Below are 20,460 nucleotides of genomic sequence, written 5' to 3' on the forward strand. Positions count from 1 at the left end.
ATGTGCTCTCGTTTCACTAATCAGACACATAGGCTACACGTCAATGCCAATATATATATATATATATATATATATATATATATATATATATATATATATATATATATATATATATATATATATATATATATATATATATATATATATATATATATATATATATATATATATATATATATATATATATATATATATATATATATATATGTGTGTGTGTCAATGTATATCTTTAATAATTATCATCGTATTTTTCGGCACACCATTCTCTTCCCTTATGTGTATTTCCACCTCCTGCTCTTCTCTAGTGCACTTTTATCTCTATTAGTGAGGAGTTGAGGAGAGGTGGTCCAACTGCAAGCTAGAGCCTCATTATTTTGTTTTGCGTCAACGGCCGTTTGGATTTTCCTAGGGTGACTTTTTTTTTTTTTTTTCTCAAACTTACGAGAGACATGTAATATAAAGATGCATTCTGATTTTATTTTTACTTTTTTAAAATCACGTAAAACTAATTCATAACATTTTATCTGTTGCTATATATCCTAACATGGTTCAATTGAACCCTCAAGAAGGACAAATGCCAAACCACAACCATACTATCAACCAGTTTTCCTTCTGCAGACACTGCCAGCCATATCATAGCACAAAATAAAAACATTTTACGTGTTTTTTTAAGTATAATTGAAACGAAGAAATATATATCAAAAGCTTTTCTGTTCTTATTTTCCGCCACGTTTATTGTCATCGACCAAAATGCCTATTTTATTGCATTTTGGAGAAACGCAGTGGGCGTCCGCTTTGAAATTATCCTGTGTTGCATTGATGGTATTTCTGGGTAAGTAAAAAAGCTTTTAATATGTGGGAAAATAATAATAATAATAAATGAAACGCACCATTAAAATGACCATTCGACGTTTTAATTAATTTCAATGTATCAGTCAAACAGTTGTGTTAATCTAGCCATGTCTAGCTATCCGTTAAAGGATGCTCATGAAAATTAGGAATATGTCATTACATCATATCATTTGATAGTTCATACAAATCATCTGTCAAATACACCGTTGTGATGTTTTTCCTCATCGCCATCAGTATTGTTTTGATTTTGAAGCCGTTGTGAGCGCGTTCAGCTTGACTATGGAAAATAAACAGGATATATGTCTTATTTTCATATCCATTGTCATAAAGAATTCAGCATTTCTGGGTGTTTCAGAAGAGCAGCTTTGATAAACATTGAGCAGCGCTGCGGGTTTAATGATCTGTTTAACATTGTACATTTAGGTCCGTGTCGTATTGTCGATATAGAGTCAATATATGGTTTAAATTCTATCACTCCGTTCATTTATTTATTTATTTTCAGTGACGCTTTCTTGAAGTTACATCGTTACACCAGTAAGTGGCAACAAATGAATGTTTTTTATGAGCGAGTCAGAATCTTTCTCTCAAACGATTCCTTCAAAACGCTGACTCATTCAAAATAAAACAGTGCTGCTGCTCTGGGACAAATATATTCTGCCTCGTTTCGAGCTATGTTCGTTGGTGAAAAAAAAAAAGGAAATACTTTAAATGCAATAAATAAAATGCAAGTTAATGAACTCCATATCCCACCTCCCATTGACAGTTCAATAAAGATATTGATAAAAGATACAGAAATAGATAAATAAAAAACATAATAATAATAGTAATAATAATATTAAATACTGCTACTACCACTACTACACATAATAATATCAATATTATAAATTATATATTTATAATATTATTAATTATTATTTGTATTATTAATACTTTATAATAATACAATAATTTTGGTTGCGGAAAATTGGCCTGATGAAGTGAATGAATATTGAACAGAAGTTTCATGTACTTCTTTCTTGATATGTATATATGTATAAATGTCTGAACAAGCAAACAAGTCGTTGGCTTGGAATTCTAAAGCTATATCTGACATTTTTGTCAAACTTGAGTTATTCACATGTGATGGTTCTTTTGCAATCTGTGTACATTTTGGGGTTCTCTGGAATACTAAACTCAATATCTCAAAACAGCTCAGAATGCAGATAAAACCTAATAATTCCAATGTGGCAAAGTTTAGTTAAAATAATTAATGAACCGGCATAACCAATATGAATGTTCTGGTTATTTTGCAGATGTGTTTATTGCTACAGCTGTGGCCTCATAAGACCATTTCTGTTAAAGGTTGCATGAGGATTATATTTTTCCACCGAAGGCGGATGACCTACTTTTTTGTGCATAATCCATGTGGTTTAGTTCACAAATAATAATTCATTAATATTTCTTAGCAAACTACTGTTCATTTAAGGCTTAATAATAAAGGAAAGGGAGATGTACACATCAGAAGAGTTTCACACAGCTGAATTTGGAAGTTTGATTCAAGTTCAAGTGCAAACAATGAATATTCCTTTTTTTTTTTTTTTTTTTTTTTTTTTTTAAAGCCTCTAGAGGGCGTAAAACCCAGTGTTTCAGTGACAGAAGAGGAACATGACCTGCAATTAAAACCCAGTTTCACTTAACTGTCTAGCTCCAAAAATCCTCATACTTCTAATCTTAAATTATTTATTACGCTTACATGATATGGCCATATGTAGGAATCTAAGAGCTATTAGACATATTCTAAACATAGATTTCCAATCTCCATAAAAATGCACAGTTAATGTCTTCAAATTAATTAATTGATATTATTATTATTATTATTATTATTATTATTATTATTATTATTATTATTATTATCATTAATTTATTAATTTATTTATTTATTTATTTATTATATATTATTTTATTTTATTTTATTTTATTTTTTTGCTATTGCAGTAGCATTTAGAAATGTGTTCAAATATGTTATGTATTGTAATACAAGGTTTCATTCCACGAGATCTTGGCCTTAACTTCCCTGGGTAAAAATTATTTGTATATCAATACCACATTCAGGTTTGTAGATAAATACTATGGATTTTAACAATATTTGTGAGGCATCCTAGTCTCCAGGAGATTGAACTTAATAATACATTTCAGTCAGCATCCTTGAAAATACTGAATTATTCCACAAGCCCTAAAAGCTATTGAACTCAGTGTCACTTTTTAAACCGCCTCCTCTTCTTCTTCAGTGTAAAGGTACACTACACTACAGTTTTTTTTTTTTTTTTTTAAATCCAATAATTCATCCATAGTAAGCATAAGAGACTTCTTGCAATAAAACATTTTAAAACACATGCCCAAAAAAGAAAAAGGATGAAAAAAAATATATATAAACCATTACTGGAGTAAGTCTATTAAAGGATAAAAAATGTATTCACCCTCAAATGAAAATTCTGTCAGCTTTTATTCACCATCACGTTACTCTGAACCTTATCTTGCCAAGCAGCAGTTAGCTATTTCCTCTGAATGTGTGACACTTCCAAATCATTAGCCGCTAAAAAAAACCTGATTAACAAAGTGCAGTAAATGGTAAAACTAGCTTCACTACAAACCAGCAATGTAATGGTTATGGTGATAAATTAACATAATATGATAATAAATACTAGTTTGCAATATCTAGCAGCATGACTCACCATGTAGCCTACTTTTTTGTATGTTGAATAACTCAAAGCAGAAGCCTCAAACGTTCAAGTTACAAACATTCGCACACTCTCTTACGTTAAAATAAAGTGGATAGGATGTTCTTTCTTCTGTGGAACATCATGCAAAATTCCTTTCATACGCAAAACAAGAAATATGTACCAATAAGTACACATTACTGCAGTTTCCAACAGAAATTAACACTAGAGGCATTAAAACAACGAGATTGTTTTATCGATTTCATACACATTTATGATTACAGCTCATTAGCTCAGCCGGCATGGAATTGGATTTAAAATGTGGAATACTTGGGTATGAATCCCTTGAAAAAATCATGACCTGCAATGAAAGATTAGAGATTGAAAAATAAGCTAAAATAGCGTGCTTGCGATTGCGTTATTTTTTTTATTTTTTTTTACGACATATTTGCTTGTGTTCATGCCATTGGGTAGATCAGACTCTGTAATCATTATAAGCACACATTTTAATTGTTGCTTTACATGTTCAATCAGTCTTTTTGACCCATATTTGATGCAAATCAAGAATGCATTATATGGGTCAAAAATGACTGATTTTTCTTTTATGCCAAAATCATCAGGATATTTAGACATTTTGTAAATTTCCTACCATAAATATATCAAAATGTAATTTTTGATTAGTAATATGCATTGCTATGAACTTAATTTGGATAAATTTGAAGGTAGTTTTCTCAATATTTAGATATTTTTTTGCACCCTCAGATTCCAGATTTGCTAATACTTGTATCTCAGCCAAATATTGTCCGATCATAACAAACCATACATCAAGGGAAAGCTTATTCATTCATGGAATTAAATTATATCTCAGTAAAAAAAAAGACCCTTATGACTGGTTTTGTGGCCCAGGGTCACATATGCAAATGTTTTGTTTTTCTTCTTACATGTTCAGATATTAAAATGGAATAAAACAATAACAATGTCCATAGATATCGCTATCAGTTCACTCTGATGTTAACATTTTCACCGACAAGCGGATGCGATGAGACTCGTTTTCCGGTTTGGTCAGATGACTTTGAAACAAACATTAACAATGAAAGAAATATTTTCTTTAAAGCTGATTTGAAACTATATGCATTGTTTTATATGGAAGCGTATGGGTAGCAGTATTCAATTTGGAATGTGATATGTAAAATGGCAATGCATTTCTGTATTTACATTTACATTTACATTTTCCAATACATTTGTGCAACGTATGGTGCAAAATGAAAATTAAAATTAAATTACATAATTTTAATTTGCCATTTTACACACTAGTTTTAATATGTAAAATGAATCCTAATTTGAATGCTTTATAAGTTGCAAAATTAAAATTAAAATGTATTGCTGAAATGATTAGATATGTATAACATGTTCAAGCAAAAACTGTGGCAAAATTATCATTCGAATGCTATTTTTCTTAATTGTCCCGGAATGAATGTAGCACAATTCAATGTGCACATTGAAAATGCATTCCGAGCCGGATTCAAGTGAGAGAACATGGACAAGACAGTTGGTCCGTGTACGTTTTGATCATTTCGGTTTATGGCTTCAATATTTCATTCGCACTTGTGGGCGGAGCTGAAACGCTGCTTTCATCTGATTTGTCAAATCGCTCCACCTTCAGCTCAGACTTTTCATTCTTTTAGACAGAATAAGAGTCAGTGTGAGTGAAGCACTGTGATGTCTGAAACCACCACGCACTGTTAATAAGCATAATATTTGAATCAAATGTAGCTGGGCACATAATTCGTGCTGCTGCTACCTGCAAATTATTTCTAGGTTGTAGAATTGTATGAATATTGTCCCACTGATAAATACAGTGCAAATAGTTCTGTCTCTTTTGATAAAAGTGAAGTGGAAATAAAAATCAATAATAGACTGAACAGTTCCATGTCTGTAACATTTACCACTCTCATCTTTTAAGTCGTAAGGCACTAGGTATGTGTGTGTGACATTAATAAATAATTGTGAAAATTAATATAGTTGCATTTCTTAAATAAATTAGTAATATTCCTTTTATTACATATTAAATTGAATGATGTTTCTCTTTTTAGTCTTCTTTGTTGGGCTTGAGAAAGACAACATATATTTACCGCATTTTCCGGATTATAAGTCGCACTTCTTTTCATAGTTTGGCTGGTCCTGCGAATTACAGTCAGGTGCGACTTATTTATCAAAATTAATTTGACGTGAACATAGACAAAAGAACCAAGATCTACAGCCTACAGCCGCGAGAGGGCGCTCTATGCTGCTCAGTGCTCCTGTAGCCCACCCCAGAGCGCCCTCTCACGGCTGTAGACGGTAATGTTTTCTCTTGGTTCTGAATAAATGCAACTTAGTCCAGTGCGACTTATATATGTTTTTTTTCCTCCTCATGAGGTATTTTATACTTAGGTGCGACTTATAGTCCTAAAAAATACTGGTAACATTATCATTATTATTTATTATGAGAGTAATTGACACAGACTAGAACTTTAATGTTTCACCAAATTCAGCTCAGATCTTCAGACTCGTCTGACTTGCGTTGCTGTATAACTGGCCAGACTTACCTTCCCAAAAAATCCTACAGACATAACTATTTGCACTGTATTTATCAGTGGGACAATATTCATACAATATTACAACCTAGAAATATTTTGCAGGTCGCAGCAGCACGAATTATGTGCCCAGCTACATCTGATTCAAATATTATGCTTATTAACAGTGAGCGGTGGTTTCAGACATTACAGTGCTTCACTCGCACTGACTCTTATTCTGTCAGAAAGAATGAAATCCGCCCACAAGTCTGAATGAAATATTGAAGCCATAAACCGAAATGATCAAAATGTACACGGACCAACTGTCTTGTCCATGTTCTCTCACTTGAATCCTCTTATTGAGTATTGAGTATCTTGACCTTCTGCAAGCCCCGCCTTGTTCACGCAGTGATTGACATGGCGTGAGGGGGCGGAGACGTGATCGGCTCGGAATGCATTTTCAATGTGCACATTGTTAATGCAATTAAGAAAAATAGCATGTGAATGATAATTTTGCCACAGTTTTTGCTTGAGCATGTTATACATATCTAATCATTTCTGTAATACATTTTCATATTATTAAAATATTAAAATTAGTGTGTGAAATGGCAAATGACAATTATGTAATTTAATTTTCATTTTAACTTTGCGCCATACATTGCACAAATGTATTGGAAAATGTAAATGTAAATACAGAAATGCATTGCCATTTTACATATTGCATTGTCATTTTGCATATTACATTCCAAATTGAATATTGCTACCCATACGCTTCCATAGTTTTAAGCAATATCCATATAAACTTGAATTGAAATGAACACGATACGATAAACACGTTAGATCAAAATAAATCTAAAAGTAATCAGATTAAATGTGTGTAATCTCATATGTATTTTTGAATCAGGAATAGATTACAATTTATAAGTAATCTACCAGGAATTGTATGTACTGTATTTCAGTCTTTGTGTGTTTGTCAGTATTATTAGTTTTTGCATGCATATCCACCGCCACAATGTACCTTGTCCACATTTCTCCTTTTCGCATAACCTTGAGAGCAGAAAAAGAGGACACAGACAGCGCAGGGAGGGTGTAGGGATGGGGGGGGGGGGTTGTCAAGGACTGCTGTGTGAGAGAGAGCTTCACTGCAGTATGTTATGCCTACAGATCTCTGAACTGGTGAATGTTGGTATATAACTATCAAATCATTACCCCAAGAGTGGGCTAGAGATGTCAGTGTTAGTCAGACCCCTTATATAAACACAAACATTCGCAAACAAGAGTCAAGATTCACTGTGTAGCTTTCAAACTACAACAATATGGCTTATATTTCCTGATTCTATTGAAAGAAATGCATGGATGTACTGATTAAATGAGCATGGTGTATGTGAAGGAGTTTTCAAGCGTCTTTAAAGACCGCAGAGAGAAACAGACTAAATATACATGAAGGTAAAAGGGTGGGTGGAGAAGACATTGACGTAGTGCCTCTATTGAGTAACACGCTGGGCCAAGTGCTGACTCTGCATGTGTGTGTGTGTGTGTGTTTATGCTGAACGTGTGTGTGTGTGTGTGTGTGTGTGTGTGTGTACTTCAGCCCACACTGAGAGCCTATGTAGGATACAGTGATATGATGCAGTACTGCATCATTTGTAGCACACACACACAAACTGTTATGTATACAATATATTGTTGTATATCTGTATAGCTCAATGTTGCCTTGTTAGCACTCTGGGTTTAGCGCACTATAAATCACAATAGTTACTGAAGCATTTCACATATGTGTAAGGATTGTGTGTGTATGTGTGTTTTCTCTGAACACAGCTGCTGTAGTTCTTGCTCTCTATCCATGAGGACACCTGATTTTTCTAAAGGGAGGGGAACGGACTAAACTGCAGCACTTTGAGGGGGGTGGGGATGGAATGGGATGGGATGGGAGGGTGTGACGAAGTTGCTGCTACTGCTGCAGAGAGCCGGGCCGATAAAGCATAACTGCTGCAGTAGTGGGAACTTGTCCAGAAACACAAAACTCCTGACTGCAGAGGGATGAAATGGTGCAGAGGTGGAGGAAATAAACCTTTAGAATTCAGGATAAAATATTTTTTTGCCAATTAGTAATAGCAATGCAACTGAAAGTTTATGCTTAATAAAGATACAGATTAAGAAGTAATTTATTCACACTGAACTTGACAACATTGTTAACATATTGCTTAGATTAAAATGACATTAATACTATAATACATATTGAAATATTTAACATTTATTGGGATTTAAAAGTCTGAGACTTTGATAGCAAATGTTTATGTTTAAGTGAAAGCATACATTTCATAATGCCTCATCAGAGATTCTCAATGTGGTCTCAGATTCTTGGGCTGTAATATATATATATATATATATATATATATATATATATGTGTGTGTGTGTGTGTGTGTGTGTGTGTGTGCGTGCGTGCATGCGTGCGTGTTTGTGTGTATAGCAACTTAATACTTTATTCAGCAAAGATGCATTAAATTGATCAAAAGTGACTTAAAAACTGTTCTGTGATTTTCTATGATTTTTCTATTCTACAAATAATACTACTACTAATAATAATGTATCAGAGTTTACAAATAAAAAAAGCATCATAACTGTTTTCAAAACTGATAATAGTAACAATAATAAAAATACTTAAGCACTAAATTTTCTTATTAAAATGATTTTTGATGTATCCTGTAACATTTGAGTACTGATGCTAAAAAATTCAGATTTGCAATTATTGCAATAAATTATATTTAAAAACAAAATATCCAAAGAGTAAATAATTGTTTTAACTTGTAATAATATTTCCCAATATTCCCAATATTTAACTGTATGCTGCTATAACTAAATGCTGTTCTTGGTGAGCATACGAGACTTCTTTCATAAATAAAATATTACCAACTTGAACAAGTCTCATCCAATCCAAATTTACAGTCAAAACTAGCCATTCTATAAAAAAAAAAATTAACTTTTAAAATGTGTTTGAAATATAATTATATATTCATCATTAGAAACTATATGGCAACAGCTCAAACCACTTTGTAAGTAAATTTTGAAAATGACATTTTAATTTACCTGAAAAAAAATCATGCACACTGCATATATATAAAACATACACTTTACAGAAGTATCTCACCAATCAGATGCCATAGACATGTGTATATTTGCATCTCTTGTAGCCTGTCCAGTGAATTCCATGGATGTGCTGGTGCCACCACAGATTCTCGCTCTCAATGGGACTGTTGTCAGAATCCCCTGTGCATTCACTTCATGCTACAAGCTGGATCCCAGCAAGTTTGCCATGAACTGGACCTATCAGGAGACAAGCAACAGCACAGAAGAAATGGTGAGAGAAATGAAAGACTAAACACGTTAATACCATTGTGTTATCAGTTCTTTAAAATTACACAATTCCATTTTTTCATTACCTTTCTCAATCTCCCTTCATCCAAAATGTCTCCTTTTCCAAGTTCATGACCTATAAGAACAAGATAACACCAAAACCGAGCCGATTTGGAGATCGAGTCACATTTTCTGGAAACCTGGATAAGAACGACCTGAGCATCACTATCTCAGATGTGCAGTTGACAGACGAGGGCATCTACAACTGCTATGTACGCAACCCTCCAGACCGCATCCTAGGCCACGGCACCATTCAGGTCTACGTCCGGACTGAATGTAAGGCTTCAGTATGGGCCAAGAAGCTCTACCCGGGTTATTTTAGGAGAGGCTGTGATGAATGGTGTTTCCTTATTGCAGGTGTTGTTAAGTCCAGAATTGGAATAGAGGGCTACACTGATGATGTGAGTTGTTCGCTCAACAAAAAGCCCATTTTCTAGTGGCCTTTGGATTATTATAAACAATAAGCTCTGTGAACTACAAATGTTTATGATTCTAAAATGTTTTTATTTTCATAATGATAATCTTTACATATGAATACAAATTATATAGATTTTGAAGCATAAATACAATCACCAGAAGTAAAAAGCTAAACATATGCAGTCCCTTTAGCCAGTTGTTTGCAGACGCCCTTTTCAACACAAGTAAAATATCTTAAATAGAGTGTCTATTTACATTAAATTCAAATAGTGGCTTTTTACACTAACCTCGCCCACTAACATTTTTTTGAAGCGACAAAGGTAAAGGTGATAAAGCAAGTTATGCATTCTTTTTGACGCAAGTGATCAGAGTTTGAACTCGTTCTTCTCCCTTTTCACATCATACAGTTGCTTCTCAATAAATTAGAATGTCTTGAAAAAGTTAATTTATTTCAGTAATTCAACTCAAATTGTGAAATTCCGGTATTAAATAATTTCAATGCATACAGACGGAAGTAGTTTAAGTCTTTGGTTATTTTAATTGTGATGATTTGGCTCACATTTAACAAAAACCCACCAAGAAATTAGAATATGGTGACATGCCAATCAACTAATCAATTCAAAACACCTGCGAAGGTTTCCTGAGCCTTCAAAATGATCTTATAGTTTGGTTCACTAGGCTACACAGTCATGGGGAAGACATCTGACAGTTAAGTCAATCATTGACACCCTTCACAAGGAGGGTAAGCCACAAACATTCATTGCCAAAGAAGCTGGTTGTTCACAGAGTGCTGCATCCAAACATGTTAACAGAAAGTTGTGTGGAAGGAAAATGTGTTGAGAAAAAAAAAAAGATGCACAACCAACCGAGAGAAACGAAGCCTTATGAAGATTGTCCTCATAAGGTCCTCCTTGTCCTTGAATTGTCAATTCAAGAATTTGAGTGAACTTCACAAGGAATGGACTGAGGCTTGAGTCAAGGCATCAAGTACCACCACACACAGACGTCTCAGGGAATTTGGATACAGAAGGCGTCCTTGAGGCATCTTACCTGGGCTAAGGAGAAGGAAAACTGGACTGTTGCCCAGTGGTCCAAAGCCCTCTTTTTAGATGAGAGCAAGTTTTCTATTTCATTTGGAAACAAAGGTCCTAGAGTCTGGAGGAAGGGTTGAGAAGCTCAGATTCCAAGTTGCTTAAAGCCCAGTGTTACGTTTGCAAAGTCTGTGATGATTTGGGTGCACTGTCATCTGCTGGTGTTGGTCCATTGTGTTTTTGAAAACCAAAGTCACTGCACTGGTTTACCAAGAAACCACTTCATGCTTCCTACTGCTGACCAGCTTTTTGTAGATGCTAATTAATTGAGAAGCACCTGTATATCACATTGGCTATTTATATTCCATAAATTAAGGACATGATTGAAAAGTTGAAAATAGAGTTACGCTATATTTTAATGCATTACATTTACTGCTGAGCCATATATATTAGTGGTGGGTATAGATTAATTTTTGTAATCTAGATTAATTTCACTGTAACCTTGGAATTAATCTAGATTAATCTAGATTAAAATGGCTCATTTGAATTTTGCCAAAGTATGTGTTTCGTGTTTTTTACACACCTTTTTTACACACATGTTAACGGATTCCTGCTTTCACGCAGTTGCGGTCCATCAGTGCATTCCAGGAGCGTTGTGTCTGCAGCAGTGCAGCGATCGTTTACGTACCGAGTAGCGAACTGCAAACGTGTCCTGTGTGAAAGCACAATGAGTATGAGTCTGTGCTGCTTCTGCACCACACACGTAACAAACACGGACTGCACACGGAAGCCTCTTAAAAAAATAATAAAATCCATGAAGCTAACCCGACAACTTCAGCTGCATCCATGTTAGCACGTCACGTTGATGTGGTAATTTCACAGTAGGTATACACACAGGTTCGAAGACTCGTTCTCGCCCCCTACAGTGCAATTCAGTCAGGAAAACATCCGCGCTAAAATATTAAGGTGAAAGTCATCATGACGTTCTCGTAACAAGGTTCGCGAGGAGCGCGCCAGATACTTAGCCTAATCAACACAGGTAGACCACAATCTAGTAATCAATCCCATAGTATAAATATCGCTGACTTACCTCTATCAGTTAATCAGCATCTTTCCTTCACCCCGTCTCCTCACTTCAGTTCACTTATAATCAGACGGGGAAGTGGGGGTACTCTAGGTTCGGGCCATTCCCGAGCTCGGAGCCCTTCCCCGGAAAGCACGCCAAATACGCAAACCATAACTCAGCTATTTATATGTAAGCGTGAACTCATGAAATAGTTTGCCTAGTATAGACCCAGCTCTCAACCCAACTTTGAGAATAGATTATTGGCGATATTTATTTATTTTTTTTATCGCCCGATAAGATTCTCCCATCAATGCAGCACGTTAATGCTGTTCCGGCCCACCACTAACATATATATATATATGTTCAGCCAAGTGATTTTGCCAAGTAAGACATGTTCCTGGATCAACACCTTTTGATGATACTAGATCAACATTATTTTCCAAAAATTCAGACTTAACCCAGTCCCTACCCCTAAACGTAACCCTACCCATAATTTATTCCTAAAATCGGAGCGAAATTATATGTGATTAACAAGGGTGTAGATGTGTGTGTGTGTGTGTGTGTGTGTGTGTGTGTGTGTGTGTGTGTGTGTGTATATGATTGTATTATTATTTTTTTGCTATTTAATAATATGCTACTCTGAGTTATTTCATTTTCCTCAATTTTTGTCTTCCTCTGCCCAGTGCCGCCACCAAGAGATTCGACCATTGCTGTTGCCATCGGGGCATCTGTGGGGGGAATTCTAGCTTTGCTTATTCTGTCCATGGTAGTGGTGAAGTGTATTCGCAGACATAAAAACCAGGAGCTGATCTCAGATGAGCAGAAGATGGAGGAAGAGGGCAAAGCAGATGGAGAAGGAGGCACAGAAGAAGCTACAAAGTAAGAATTTCTTTCTTTTCTTTTATGTTTTTTTTTTTTTTTTTTTTTTTTTTTTTTTTTGTGTAATAAAGAGCTCTTCTCTATAAACAAACTGCTTACTTTGAATCCTGAAACAGACAGCCCTAACCCGCCATCTTAGCCCTGGAGGCCTAACGGATGGTGGAGCTCCATCCTACACATTCTGGTAAAAATAATTGCTAGCAAGTGTGTTTTGATGGGTCATGTGACTTTGGTTGACAGTAGCACTTTCAAGTTCTCCATCTTCGTTTTATTAGCCTGTTCTTTATGTTCTCTGAGTTCTAGACCCTAATTACCTGGTTACTATCAATCTGTTTGTAGTCTTGCTTTATCTGGTTGGGTTCTGTAATGTCTTTGTGCTGGTGGTATGTTGTATGTTCAATTGGCATTCCAGATGCTTGTGAATTTCAGTTTTTAAAAAGGCAAGTAACACATTTAATTAAATGTGGCATTTTGAAGTAGAAAAACTGAAAACATATTTTCTTAAATATACTTAATCTGTTTTATATACAACTCTCTCTATATATACAGTGTATATATATATATATATATATATATATATATATATATATATATATATATATATATATATATATATATATATATATATATATATATATACTGTACATACATATACTGTTGATATACTTTACCTAACCAAGGAATGTCTTCCTATATATATAAAATCAAACCTTTAAGTATGTATATTGACAAGCATTTTAAACAAATTTATATGTAATGAGGCAAGTGAATCATTGAATCAGTGTTTGGACAAAACAAACAATTAGACAAAACTGACTCGGAAATTAAACAAATTTCCCAACCTTCTTGACATTTTAGTACATATGTTCTGGCAAATGAATCTATAATGAATGAATTTATTGAAAATAATTATTTCAATTATATATATATATAATTGAAATACTGTATATATATATATATATATATATATATATATATATATATATATATATATATATATATATATATAAAACATCAAATTGAATAACATTTGCCAAATGTAATGGTATTTTCCTACAACATAACCACAAATGGAAATCATGCAAAAATTATATCAGTTGAATCAATGTAAATATTCAACATGCTGATTCAACATGCTCACTTTTTTTTCATTGCCTTTCTTTTTACCTTTCAGAAATTTAAGCCTCCTGCCTGAAGATATATAACACTTGTTTGACTCTTCATCCTATAACGGTCTCGTTCAACATTCCTCGGATTTTCTCGTGTAGCAGTCAAACATGTCATAAAGGAAGATGTCATAAAGGAAGACCATGGTATCCAGTTACCAGTGAGAAATCACAAAGGGTTTCAAGCTGCCTCTTCCACTCAATATAACAGGTTAAGGTGATAACTTCCTGCAAAACTCTTCGTTTAGACCACCCTTTTTTTCAAAGTCAAGTAATGGATTTTTTTTGTTCTTCAACTACTGCCACCAACTCTATTGATATCAACCATCCAGTATTTCTGCTGAGAATTTTCTTAAGAAATGAATTTTAAATTATACAAGGTCCTTACAACTGCCAAAGTGTTTTTACCCTTATGGTGTTTATACATTTTAAGAGTTTCTTGAGAAATCACTGCCCTCAACAACCTCTAAAGTGGATGTAGAAATATAACCTGTATATTTGTGTGTGCCTTCTCATTGTGCCCTGTTTGCTCCTGTTGGGTCTAGAAGCTTATGCTGTTTTTACAGCAGACTATTAGGCAGGATCATGACTATACATCAGTAACAAAATCTAGAATTCACTAGTGTACAGCACATAGCACACCTCCAAAACATGTACAATCGTTGCATGACAATTTTTTTATGCATGATACAGATAATTTGCACAAAAAAAAAAAGATAATAATTTGCACAAGCATCTGGCACATTCCACAAATAGGGTATGTTTTGCTGTTTCGTGACATGAGGAATTGGTCAGATATCACAGAACAGCATCATCATTGCAATAGATGAAAAGTAAAAATAAGTGAATTCTTAATTTATTTGTTAACCTTATTAAAACATATTTCCCCCATTACCAAATAAGTAAATAAATAAACAAACAAATAAAGCTAGTTTGGATGTAAATAAACTCTATTTCCTCTTCATGAACTTGTGCTTCGTCAAACAACGCTTTGGGGAACGCGCTTAGCGTGAGCGACTCTGAATATTGTGTGTGATAAGTCCAATGGAAGAGCGTGACGTCACAGGCAGGTGACGTAAACGACCAGGAAGCTATAAAAGCACATGCCGCGCAGCTGGCATCAGCTTTGCGTCTTTCAGCAAGCGCTCTGTGTGTGAATGTCACTTGTTTGTCTTGTGAGTCTTATTCACTGTTGTCTCTCCAGTTAGAGCTCCAAATCATGCCGAAGAGCAAGGCGAAATCAAAACATAGTGAAGGCGGTTACAAATCACTTTATAGATTGTGTGTTCCTCCCTGCCTGCGATATATAACGGGTGGGGATACACACAGCTTATGCGTGGTTTGCCTGGGAGCGAAGCACGCTGAGTTGGCTCTCGAGGGGGCCGACTGTCCGCACTGTGAGCGAATGTGGGTGCGGCTGCTTCCTTCCCAGGGGGCCCTCTTCGAGGAGGGGGCCATCGCCAGCATTCCCGCGGTGCTGGTCCCACTTCTGCTTGAGTTCGCAAGTGGATATGGTGGAGGGAATGGAGACAGGCCAGTCCCTATCTCATTCCACTTCCGCCAGATCCGGCGCCCAATCTCTGGAGTCGGAAGCGCACTCTGCGGCCCCTTCCACCCAGGGAGAGGGATCGACGCTCTGCTCTCTTCCTCCAAGAAGGTTGATGTGGAATCTGTCGACATGGATTCACCACCCCATTCGCAGCAATATGAGGAGCTTTTGGAGGTGGTTACTCACACGGTGGCAAAATTAAGTATTGAGTGGCCCGCCAAAAAAACGACCGAACTGCATCGAAGCAAGCTCGATGAACGCTTCCTGCGTGCAAGTCAGCCACCTCCCAGCTGGGGCCTTCCATTCTTTCCCGACCTGCATGATGAGACCGCCAGGTTGTGGAAACGCCCATTTTCAGCCCGCCTCTACATCCCCTCGTCTGACTACTGCGGCAACTTGGTGGGGATGGGAGAGCACGTCTATAGAGCGATGCCCCGGGTGGAACAGACGCCTCGAGAGTTATCTGTCCCCCAGCACGGCATCATCTCTGAAGGCCCCGGCATTGCCCTCAAAGCCACTCAGAACAACATCGGCTTTGACGGGCAAAAGGTATGCGGCTGCAGGTCAGGCTGGTGCATGTCTGCACACCATGGCAGTGTTATAGGCGTACCAAGCCGACCTGCTTAAAGAGCTAGATGAGGGAGAGGAGATCAAGTCCCATGATAATTCAGAGCTAAGAAGGACCACTGATCCCTCCCTCCGCGCCACCAAGGAGACTGCCCGAGCGATTGGGCGCTCCATGGCAGCTATGGTGGCCGCGGAGAGGCACTTATGGTTGACCCTGTCTGATATGAAAGAGCGGGACAGGGTCTGCCTCATGGACGCCCCGATCCAGCCGACTGGTCTGTTCGGCGACGCAGTCAATTCTGTCGTTGACAGGTTTCAGGAGGCCCGCAAACAAGTCCCTCCCTCTTTGCTCTCTTGGGGCATCTGTGTGGGAGATGCCCCAGCCGCACCCTAGCTCCTCGTATCCAGGGCCCAGAAACAGAGCATCCCAGCCAAGGTCTTCTAAGCCTAAACAAGATCTTAGGGCAGTCATAGAAGTCAAGAAGTCCACAGTAGAAAAAGTCTACAGTATTCAGTTTGGCTCTGTGCCGCCAATATTCAACGGGGTCATTCCGATGATAGTCGGCCCCAGGCAGGGTCTGGTTATGGAACAGGAAGTGAAAACCCTATTAGAGAAGGAGGCCATCGAGGTGGTCCCTCCTCAAGACAAGGAGTCCGGATTTTACAGCTGGTATTTCATAGTTCCAAAGAATGATGGGGGGTTGCATCCGATTATAGACTTGAGGGTCTTAAATTGTTCAGTTATAAGATTGAAGTTCAAAATGCTCACAATCAAGCATGTTGTAGCTCAGATCAGGTCAGAGGACTGGTTTGTCACAATGGATCTTAAAGATGCATACTTCCACATATCCATCCTTCCACAACACAGGACGTTTCTGAGGTTCGCTTTTGGGGGCGAAGCTTAGCAATATCGAGTACTTCCTTTCGGCCTTGCACTCTCACCCCGCAAGTTCACAAAATGTGTAGACACGGCTCTGGTCCCCCTGCGCATGCAGGGCATCTGCATTCTCAACAATATCGACGATTGGTTGATTTTAGCTCAGTCAGAGCAGGTTGCGGCTCAGCATCGAGATGTAATTCTCGCACATATGGGGGAGCTGGGTTTGAGACTGAACGCCAAGAAGAGTGTACTTTCTCCGGTTCAGAGAACAACCTATCTAGGCGTAGTATGTCATTCCACCGCGATGCAGGCACGATTGTCCCCTGCTCGTATCGAGTCGATCCTCATCTCAGTTGAGAGAGTCAGAGAAGGCCAGTCACTTACTGTCCAACGTGATACCTCTTGGCCTGCTGTACATGAGACCCCTACAGTGATGGCTCAAGACCAAGGGATTTTCCCCGAGAGGCAATCCACTTCACACTATCAAGGTCACGCGGCACTGCCTCCGTGCCTTAGACATGTGGAAGAAACCTTGGTTCTTGAATCAGGGCCCGGTGCTGGGAGCTCCTTGTCGCCGTGTAATACTAGTGACGGACGCATCTCTCATCGGTTGGGGTGCAGTCATGAGTTGCCACCCTGCCCGTGGTCTGTGGAGCGGTGGCCATCTAATATGGCATATCAATTGTCTAGAAATGCTAGCAGTTTATTGTGCATTGAATCACTTCCTCCCAGACCTAAGGGGTCACCATGTGTTGGTGCGCACCGAAAACACATCAGTGGTCTCTTACATCAACCACCAGGGAAGTCTGGGTTCGCGCCCCTTGTACAAGGCGGGGCACCAGATCCTTGTGTGGTCCCAGAGCAAACTCCTCTCATTAAGAGCAGTATATATTCCTGGGAAACTAAATATGGCAGACATACTGTCGAGACAGGGGCATGGAGGCTTCACCCAGAGGTGGTGAAGCAGATATGGAGAGTGTTTGGCAGGGCTCAAGTAGACCTTTTTGCGACTCAAGATTACAATGTCCCCTTTGGTTCTCTCTAGTTCATCCAGCTCCTCTGGGACTGGATGCTATGGTACAGACCTGGCCGAGGCTTCGTCTGTACGCCTTTCCCCCTATTGCTCTGCTCCTGGGAGTTCTCACGAGAGTACGACCGGGACGGGGTCCGTCTGTTATTAGTAGCCCCGTTCTGGCTGGGCTGAGTATAGTTCGCAGACCTGGTCTCGCTCCTCGAAGGCTCTCCATGGGAGATACTGATCAGGACAGACCTACTCTCACACACGCAGGGCATGATAATTCTCCCTCGCCCGGAGTTCTGGAAGCTGTGGGTCTGGCCCCAAGGACGCACAACTATTAGCAGCTGGTCTCTCAACCGAGGTTGTTGAGACCCTCCACCAATCCAGAGCTCCCTCAACGAGGAATCTGTGCCCTGAGGTGGAAACTCTTCACCTCATGGTGCAGAGACCGACAGCTAGACCCAGCAAACTGCCCAGTTGGTACAGTTCTGGAGTTTCTACAGGCCAGGCTCTCTGCAGGGTTGATCCACTCCATGGTGAAGGTTTACGTGGCGGCCATTGTGGCCTACCATGCCCTTCTCAATGGCCAGTCTTTGGGAAGACACCCCCTAGATATGCGTTTCCTCTGCGGTGGGCTGAGGCTGAGACCTCCAGTACGGTCCTGTATTCCCCCGTGGGACTTGGTTGTGGTGTTAGAAGCAATGTGCAAACCCCGGTTTGAACCCATTCAAGATATTTCAGACATACATCTTACGCTTAAAACTGCCTTTCTGTTGGCTATCAACCCTCTGCGGAGAGAAGGAGATCTTCAGGCCCTCTCTGTGGCCCCCACTTATCTTGAGTTTGCACCTGGCATGACCAAACCATTCATATACCTTTGAGCAGGATATGTTCCTAAGGTTCCCTCTGTTACACCACGACCTGTAGTGCTGCAGGCCTTCTGTCCTCCTCCCTTTCAGGAGCCCGACCAAGCGAAGCTAAATTGTATGTGTCCAGTTCGAGCGCTGTGTACGCATACGTCCACAGAGCTGCCCTGTGGAGAAAAACTGATCAATTGCTTGTATGCTACGGTCCCCTCAAGAGGGGTTCTCCTGCTTCTAAGCAGACTATTAGTCATTGGATAGTCGAGGCTATCAACGCCACCTATGAGTCCTCTGATCGTCCCCTGCTGTCGGGAGCCAAGGCTCACTCTACTCGGGGTATAGCGGCCTCCAAGGCCTTCCTAGCAGGTTTATCCATGCTGGACATATGCAATGCTGCGGAGTGGTCCACACCTTCTACGTTTGTTAAATTATATGGCCTAGACATGCCAGTCACTCCAGGCGCTTCTGTCCTCTCGTCCTAAGCTGTGCTCTTCGGATACACACTAGGCAGGGGTTTGGTAGTCTGGCGGCATTGGTACTTGTTCCCCAAAGCGTTGTTTGACGCAGTGTCTCGTTCCCTCGAGGAACTAGGGTTACATACGTAACCTATAGATGTTTCCCAATTATGAATAAACAAAAGATCAAATAAGTATCAGCTATTTTATAGCCTATTTATGGAAAATGCCAAAACATTGCTTTCACACATAAACATCATAATTTTTCAGGTGCAATGATTAGTTAAACATGATCTATTTATAGATAAAAGAAAAAAAAAAAAAGAAAAAAAATATATGTATACAGAAATCAGATTGTTAATATTATCAATTATGTTTGATATGTACAGGATGTTGTGGTGTGTTATTGGGAATATATTTGGGAATATATTTGAATTTATTTTACATGAGTATCTTATTGAACGTATAAGCTGTGAAATTAATTGACTGAATTTATTAACCTCATAATCAAATTTCCCACATAATCATATAATCTGTCCTGAAAGAGGCTAAAATGGTTTTAAATTGAGTAACAAGCCAATGAAAGATACTGGATTAATGAATGTGCATTTAATAAAAAAGATTAACAGATAATCAAGTATGTATGACATCATATTATATTTGTATGTATACAAAGGAAATACTGTAAGAAACTTTGATTTCAAGTAAATGGGGAGAAAAAAAGAAACAAAACAAGTTTCTTTTTTTTTTTTCTTCATGTGATGGGAATCCATTTTGAACACAGTGATTGTGAACTTTCAGTGCACTCGTAGTAATAGACTCCATACTGTGTAGTAGATAATGTAGGGAAGGGGCAGGTCCCTCACATACCATCTGCTAAATTGAACAATTTTAAAAGAATAGCCTCAGCTAAATTATTACAGCATATTTTGTGTTATGGTCAGGAAACATGAGTATTAAATAGTTCTAAATAGTTTGATTTAAATATATATATATATATATATATATATATATATATATATATATATATATATATATATATATATATATA

General features: G+C 37.9%; 1 protein-coding gene across 3 annotated transcripts; it reads left to right on the forward strand.

The window, feature by feature from the left end:
- Nucleotides 1–609: 609 nt before the first annotated feature.
- On the forward strand, nucleotides 610–20,394 carry scn2b (sodium channel, voltage-gated, type II, beta). Of its 3 annotated transcripts, XR_008156998.1 has the most exons (6): nucleotides 610–832; nucleotides 9,296–9,462; nucleotides 9,587–9,794; nucleotides 12,716–12,911; nucleotides 13,028–13,095; nucleotides 14,086–20,394. XR_008156998.1 is itself a non-coding variant. In XM_052575431.1 (5 exons), the coding sequence occupies exons 1-5, from the start codon at nucleotides 751–753 to the stop codon at nucleotides 14,114–14,116; spliced, it is 684 nt and encodes a 227-aa protein (XP_052431391.1). In that variant the 5' UTR covers nucleotides 610–750; the 3' UTR covers nucleotides 14,117–20,394. The 3 variants fall into 3 exon arrangements, 2 of the variants coding, with proteins under 2 accessions (XP_052431391.1, XP_052431390.1); XM_052575431.1 differs by lacking the exon at nucleotides 13,028–13,095; XM_052575430.1 differs by lacking the exons at nucleotides 610–832; nucleotides 9,296–9,462; nucleotides 9,587–9,794; nucleotides 12,716–12,911.
- Nucleotides 20,395–20,460: the final 66 nt, after the last annotated feature.

The sequence above is a fragment of the Carassius gibelio genome, chromosome B15, assembly GCF_023724105.1.
Source record: "Carassius gibelio isolate Cgi1373 ecotype wild population from Czech Republic chromosome B15, carGib1.2-hapl.c, whole genome shotgun sequence".
NCBI lineage: Eukaryota > Metazoa > Chordata > Actinopteri > Cypriniformes > Cyprinidae > Carassius > Carassius gibelio.

Coding starts and splice junctions, on each gene's coding strand:
- scn2b (XM_052575430.1), top strand. CDS start 15,297: ATGCCGAAGAGCAAGGCGAAATCAAAACATAGTGAAGGCGGTTACAAA.